At 40.7% G+C, this 7,970-nt stretch overlaps 1 protein-coding gene across 1 annotated transcript in view; it reads left to right on the plus strand.

Annotated features, from left to right (window-relative positions):
- LOC110039955 (trace amine-associated receptor 4-like) overlaps positions 1–5,789 on the plus strand; it is a 6,174-nt gene extending 385 nt beyond the window's left edge. The window contains exons 1-3 of the mRNA XM_089298376.1: positions 1–2,409; positions 4,763–4,976; positions 5,425–5,789. The exon at positions 1–2,409 is cut by the window's left edge and continues 385 nt beyond it. Coding sequence (XP_089154502.1) covers positions 1,729–2,409; positions 4,763–4,976; positions 5,425–5,789 — 1,260 coding nt within the window. The 5' untranslated portion in view covers positions 1–1,728. The remainder of the gene's footprint in view (positions 2,410–4,762; positions 4,977–5,424) is intronic.
- Positions 5,790–7,970: the final 2,181 nt, after the last annotated feature.

Raw genomic sequence — 7,970 nt, forward strand, 5'->3', positions numbered from 1 at the left:
AGAACAGTCGATTTGGGATCAGTGAAAATTACGCTTGATGTTTGCCAGAAAAAACGGTTAGATGACGCCTAAAAATTTTAGCAAGATCCTTCCTTATTCCAAATATTCCGTACACTTACTTAAACGAAATTCTTATCAGTATAAATTGCTGAAATAAGTGTTTGAAGCTAAATTTCAAGTTCTCAAGTTCACACTCTTTCCTCGGCAGTCCGCAGATCTTGTTTGATTGCTCAGTGAACATTTTGAATTAGAATGAATCACGGAAAAAGACAACACTCCTAGAAAAGAGCGAGATTGTCGAACGAAGTCTTCGAATCGAGCTACAAAAGCCAATTGATCATCACTTTCAAATAATATGACCATGCAAAATAACGATTTCTCTCAGTTGCTCTCCTTTGACACAACCATAACTTCGAAGTTAAACTTCGCAGTGTTCTTCAAAAAGCATCACAGTCGCAACGACAACAGAATCGATCAGAGTCGAATGTGTACGTATAGTCCCAAGTGTTTCTCCTTCTCCCGTGCACGAGCATGAGACGCGCGCTAGAGATTGGTAACAACCCACTATTTTATCGGGCCCGGTAAGCACCGGGAAAATTTACGGGTGCGTCGAGAAACGTTATCTCGGGCCCGGTACAGTTTCCCGTTAACCGGCCCGGTATTTACGGGAGCTTTCGAGAAACAGGCCCCCTGGTCGCTAATTCGAGGACTAACGGTATTTATTACGTCATTTAGATTGGCCTCTCAGTATGACCAAGCGCTAAAAGAAGATTGAAAGACATCAATGGAAGAAGCCCACGCACGGGGGGATGAGTTCTCTCAGATCATAATCTCGTTATAAATATCAATTTAAATTTGGAACAGAATGCTATCGAGCCTATAAATTCTGGTTCTTTTTGGTACTGAAATTTGACCATTTAAACTGAGATTTAATTTATTTTTTGATTCAGAACTTGGCCGTGTGCTTTTCCACTCCTCCCTCTCTTTGTAACGCTGGAATTAAACATCGATTAACAAAATAAGTGATGCTAATAGCATTTGTCTCTAGTCCTCTGTTTTAAAGAAAAGAAAAAGGTTCACGACAGATTATAAGATTAAACTATCTTGAATGGCTGAGAGAGTGAACAAAATATGCTATTTCCTGTTATAATTTAGGCGCAAAATTATGAAAACTGATCTCATCATGAAAACTGATCTCTTCACGAATTTCATCATTTATCTGGCTTTTCATATACTCCCCTGTACTTCAGGAAATGTTTTTTTTGTTTTGGCCTTTTTCGCCTTTATAACCGGCGAAAACAAACATTTGTACTGCGACCACCTTAACATACACTCTTAATTTTTGGGTATTTGGTCCACTTATGTCGTTAAATAACCTACACTACACTTCAATCTCATGTTAGTATGTGATAAATTCTGCCTATTAGCTTTTCATCGGAAGCTCTTTTCATTCCTCAGTCCTATTGACCGGGAAGGATTCTTTCGACAACGGTGGATTCGTGCAAGGAAAATTCTGGGTTTTCGTTTCTAGATTTGAATATTATTCTCCGACCTTGTTATTACTTAAAAATTTGCAAGCCGCTCGAACAATAACGAGGAAGTTCACCTAAGCCATCTAAGAAAAGAACTATTTCTAAAGAAGTGAGGTGAAAATTAAGTCGCCGCTGATAATGCAGCGCCAGTAATCAAGCGACGCAAACTTGTAAGGCATCGAGCCAACAAACCAGCATGGGCGATTCGTTTGACGGGTCTCGACATTCTGGCGGGAGCTTCACTGCGCCGTCTCCGAGTATTGTATCCACAACCTTACAAACTGCAGTTCTAGGCCCCACTGTCATAGCAAACTTGATTGGTAACATCTGTGTTTGCCTGGCCATTTGGCGCGTGACAAGCCTCCGTCAAAAACCAGGCAGTTCTGTTCTGGCCAGCTTAGCAATATCTGACTTCTCCTGGCTGTCGTTTCTTCTCTTTCGCTTGATTTGGCTCTACGACTTTGAGGCTGTGTACAAAATGTGCGAGCACTTCGTAATCATACACGCAACACTCTTGCACGTCGATATTGCTCACATTTGTATTCTCAGTTACGATCGCTACATTTCCATCCTTTACCCTCTGAGGTACACTGAAATTGTCACTAGAACACGCGTAAAACTAGCCTTGTTGATCGCCTGGGGTGCTCCTGTGGTTTCCATGGTGAGCTTGCCTTTGTTTTACGTTGACAGCCCCTGCTCTCAGTTTAGAACAAGCATCTTAGGTTGCTCACAGTCCACTAGTGAACCTGCCTTGTTGCACAAAGTCCACCTTGTCTCATATCACTCTGTTCGATGCGATTCCTTTTGTATGGTTGGCCATTCGTTTCAAAATTACGACAGGGTATACGCGGGTTTTTCTGCCGCGTATACTTGTTTACATACGCTACGTATGGGCTTTAAGCCCACATATACGGCCATTTAGATCGCGTATATACGCATTTTTAAAGGGCCACATATTTGCGTAAATTCAAGCGCGGGGATATGCGGAATAAATGCCCAAATATACGCGTCCTGCAAGGACCCATATATACGCGTGCTAAAATGCGCGTATACGCGGGTCTCGTAAATTACGTTGTATATGCCAGCACGAAATGTGCCTTTTAAGAGAATGACTGTTCGTGTATGATAGCAATGAAAATTACTTTAACTAGAAATCGTCGATATGGCGGCAGTGGTAAAATGCCTTGTCTTAGTCTATCTGCTATTTAATGTTTGTTACTGCAGCTCTCCCGTGAATGAACTTCTAGAAACAGTTATGCGTCTTTTGAATGACTGTTTAAGATTTTATCCTAGCGCTAAGAAAACGACGAAGCCGTGATAACGAGCGCCAAATGCGGCGTAGCCACGAGGAGCCTGGGGGGTTCTTGCTGGTTTTCGCGGTTTTGTCGCTTTTTGCGCTCGCGCTCGAATTGCTTAAAAAATTGCTAAACCGCCAAGCTACGCAGGCTAATCCTTTAGTTGACTCATTGGACAGAGGTACCAAGGCAAATGCTGAGAAGATACGGCCTCTAAAATCGCTGGTGAGACAAATGCAATATTTACTACTTAGATGGGAAATGTTTGCATTAAGAGCAGTTTCATGCACCTCAGCGTATTCCCATTAGGGCTTTGCCAACTGTATCAGCTTCTAATGGAAGAGTGGGTCCTCCAGCCTATGATATATCAATACCTCAAGGGGAGTTTTAGGAAACAAAATGTCGTGATTTTAGTGTAAGTCCTATTGGATCACCAGATAATTCATCTGGTTGGGTGTTATCATCAAATGTGTCCCTGACAGCTAGTATTTCCAGTATTACATATATCTTGTAAAATCACTGCGTTCACCCATATTGGTTGTGCGTACAGCATGGTTATTCCATGCCTCAACTAGGAGGTTTAACTGGTTGTTAATTCTGGAAAGAAATATGTAATACAAACAGAACAGATCGATTATGCTGGTCGATTCCAGGATGCCATTTTCTTCCATCTGGTAGAACAGAGTGTAGTAGAACTGACCGACTTCAGTAAAGACTTCTCTCCAGAGAAGCTTAATTCACTGGTTGTGTACAGACAACCCAGCAATTTTGCTTCCCCTATTAAATCCCCTGTGCCATAGCATAGCTCTTCCTACCTCTAAATTTTCATCCCCTTCGTCTGAACACACTCTAGGGAGCAATCCATAACTTTGCACAGCAGCTAAGAATAGAGCAAGCCCAATCGCAGAATTGTTTGTTGCACAACTTAAAGTCTAAAGCCCTGTCAAAATTACCATGTATTACGAACCTCCAACTGATAAGGCAGTGTAGTCCATCAATGTGCCAGAGGGAATTAGGTCCCCTGACGCTGTCAACACGCCTTGTGATGGTATTGAACCACCTCAAATCAGACCCTGCTGGGTCAGTTTGAAAAAAACTTTCCCTTACATGCTGACGCTGAACATTGATATTTCTACTTCGCAAATGATCCAGCATGATACTGATACCAGAATTGGAAAAACCACTTTAGTCTTATTTCTCGAATCATCAGGGCCGGGTTGTTAGAAAGCCGGTTAACACTAACCCAGGATTAAAAGTTAACCCAATTATAAATTTTTCTCTATAAGAATGTTTTCCACTGCTCATGCTTTGTGTAGTTTGAGATAACTCAAGTTCAAAACTGAGCTGCAAACATTTCCCGTCTATGCAGTAAGTATTGAATTTGTCTCACCAGCGATTCAAGAGGCAGAATTCTCTCAGCATTCGCTTGGACACCTCTGTCCTAAACGGTGAACAGAATCCAAAGCAACTTCACGACGAACAATCAAGTTCTCTGCCATGTTACAATTACCGTGAGGATAAAATCTTAAACAGTCATTCAAAAGACCCATAACTGTTTCTAGAAGTTCAGTCACTGGAGGAGCTGCAGTAACAAACATTAAATAGCAGATAGATTAAGACAAGGCATTTCACCACTGCCGCCATATTGACGAGTTCTAGTTAAAGTAATTTTCATTGCTATCATACACGAACCGCCATTCTCTTAAAAGGCACATTTCGTGCTGGCATATACAACGTAATTTACGAGACCCGCATATACGCGCATTTTAGCACGCGTATATATGGGTCTTTGTAGGACGCGTATATTTGGGCATTTATTCCGCATATCCCCGCGCTTGAATTTACGCAAATATGTGGCCCTTTAAAAATGCGTATATACGCGATCTAAATGGCCGTATATGTGGGCTTAAAGCCCATACGTAACGTATGTAAACAAGTATACGCGGCAGAAAAACCCGCGTATACCCTGTCGTAATTTTGAAACGAATGGCCAACCATACTTTTGCGGTGCTGATATTCGTCTTCGGTCACATCGCTAAGATCTCTTGGTTTCAGAGCAACCGAGTTGAGCCTGGCGAAAACCTGAATCCTGAGACGGCTGACATGAGAAGAAGGAAGAGGAAAGAGATGAAATGGATGAAGACAATAGGTAGCAAGAGATTGATGGTTTAAATTGTTGAGTTTTCCTTTAGGTAATTTAGTTTGGGAGGCATAACTAGCTTACCTGCAGGTATGACAGAAAAGACGTTAAATGTACATTTTAATAGGGCTAACAGGGTTGACCCCAGTCAAGGCCGCTGAGGTTAACATCAGTTATCTGTGTTTCACAACAGACTGGAGTTTCAAAAAGCACTGCTTTTTTTTTTAAACGTGTTTCCGAATATTTCCCTCTCCACCATCCAATGTATAAAAAGACAGGACAGGAAACATTACTCTTATAATTCAAAAACGGCACGGTGAATTTTTTTTTAAATTATCAAATTTTAAATAAACATGATTAGACGCAAGTTTTGGCAAAGTCTTAAAAAATCTGTACTTAGGGTTCAGAGCCACCTCAATATAGCTAATTCGTTCATTTTAATTTTTCTTTCGTACAGTAATGGTGATTGGAGCGTTTGTGCTCTGCTATGTCCCAGCGGTGGTCTATGTCCTGCTCACCGTCAAACTCGGTCCCAGTGGAGTACCCGATGCAATCCGCTCTGCCGTTATTGTGATGTTGGGAGTAAACAGCGCTCTAAACCCGATCATTTACATGCTCAGGTCGAACGAGTTCAAGCGCGCCTTCAGAAACCTTTTCAGAGGTACTTCGGTTAAGTCCGGGCGCGCAGCTACCACGCGTATTGGTGTGACCCGCCTGGATGGAACCACATGCGGAGTTCGACATGATCTACCACCGTTTCTCGGTGTACCAGTTGTGAGTGTACCGCCCGTAGAAGCACGTAGACCAAGATTGGATTCGTAGCGCCAGTAAGGGCGATGAAAAGGGTAATGAAGGGGAAAACATAGAGCCGAATGAGAACCGGCAAGAAAGATAGGAAGGCAGCAGCTTCCACTCGCTACAAAACGCCCGTTTACCCTCACAAGTTGGGCGCCTTGGACACACTAGACCCCAGTGACAAGTCGTGCCGGATTTAAACATTCAAACTTATTATTTACCTGACGAGATTCTTAACGGGGCGAACGGGCGCACCAGACTGACTATCAAGGCAGTTAGTGAAGCCCGTAAGACTTAGTTTGTTCCGGAAGTAATCGAATTGTCTCAAATAGTAACATTAAACTTTTTGGGCGTCTGCTGGATCGCTAAATTCGGTAAAGTTGTTGCTAAACGCACTGACTTTTAGTAACATAGGCACGCAAGGCGTGCAAGAGTTTTTTTTTATGAAGTGTCGGAGATAGGAGCATTCATGGAGCTGTTTACAGAAATGATTTGGTTAATTTGACAAGTTTTTTTGGTTGCGATGTACAGCAAGAAAGAAACTAAGAATTCATGATGTACCTGCGATGTTACATCGGTCGTGGTAAGATAGCCAAATAGTAAGTCATAAAATGTTTGACTGAACAAACTACAGTAAATCTGACACGTCTCCAGATTAATGTAGATACCATCTTATTTTCTAACAGGCAATTTGATTCGTTCTTTGATACAACCCACACTGTGATTGGTGTGACACGCGCACATGCATAACTCCCTCACTCACCGACCAAATAGCCCTTCCAATCCCCAAGAGGAATTTTTTCGCATTTTATACGAGTCGTAAGTTTACCCTTTTTACACAACACAACACTACTTCACCGAAAATAGAAAGAAAGAGGAAAAAAACCTCTCTGACACTTTGAAAGTCTGATTTAATTACATTGCACTTTAACTTGGTACCGCGCAGTCTTCAAAGAACATTTGAGCAGTTTTCATACTTTTTACCTTTAAAAACATCGGACTGAAATGAATGTCATCAAATAAAACTATCAAACTGCTACTGCAGAGACGTAAAAACCGTCCAGAAATGAAAGTTTCTTTTTTGTTTAATATCCTGGAAACAATAGCCGATAACTTGTCAGCTCTCATTGAATTTACTACCATATAAAAAACGAAAGTGTCAAGTTACCATTTGTAACTAAAGGTAGTAAACATCTCGTGGGAAAAAGTGGTGACGATTCGTCAGCTCTAATTGAATTTACTCCCTTTTGAAAAACAAGAGTGTCAAATTACCCTTTGTAACTAAAAAATAAAAATATCTCGTTATATTTGCATGCAACAAGAACAAAACAATCGTTACCTGTACTTACTACTGTAAACGTTAGAACTGTTTCAAGTCTAAATAGTCTCGTCTCCTCTAAAACATGTCCTAAGAACTAGAAGCGACGATTCGTGACCTCTAATTGAATTTACTCGTGAAAAACAAAAGTTTCAAGTTACTTTTGTAACTAAAAAATCTCGTTCATTTGCATACTACTAACTCACGAACTGTTTCAAACCTCAAGGCTCATCTCGTTCATAACTAAAATCCTCAGCCTAACCCACAGAAAATGTCGAAGTAAACCCCTATATATGAATACTTCCTCCTCTTTTATAGAAGAATAAATATGGCCGTTCTGAACTGTATCGGGATCAAATCTTCTCACATACCATTTACCTTTACAACAAGAAATTTGATTGGCTGTTTATAGTAGATCCAATCTGATTGATGTGACATACATACATCTCTCACTCACTCACTCATCGATTGACCCGTCCATAACATACCCGACGCGCCGACTAAGAGGTATTTTTTTTTCAAAAAAAAAATAACTCAAAACTTAAATACCTAAAAGGTCCTCAATACATTTCAAAAGTACGAAGGCATAACTGTGTACATATATAGTTAGAAATTTTAAGTTTAATCAGATTTTATTCAAAAGGTACCTTGTTTGTAATTTTTGACGATTTTTTAGTTTTATTCCAGCTTGCAAACTAGAAGAATTAAATTCATCAGTTGTAATAACTGGAGCTGAATAGGTTCATCGAAATGGAACCTACTTAACTCAGTACAAAGGTCCGGAGGCTTTTGACTGAGATGTCGTTTTCTCCGTTTGAAATTTTAGTTTTGATTTGCCCACGCTCAACTTTCAACATAAATAATTGCTTTGTCAGTCATAACGATTAAAA

Source organism: Orbicella faveolata, unplaced genomic scaffold (assembly GCF_042242905.1).
Source record: "Orbicella faveolata isolate gen_17 unplaced genomic scaffold, um_ofav_v1 contig_3, whole genome shotgun sequence".
NCBI classification, from domain to species: Eukaryota; Metazoa; Cnidaria; class Anthozoa; order Scleractinia; family Merulinidae; genus Orbicella; species Orbicella faveolata.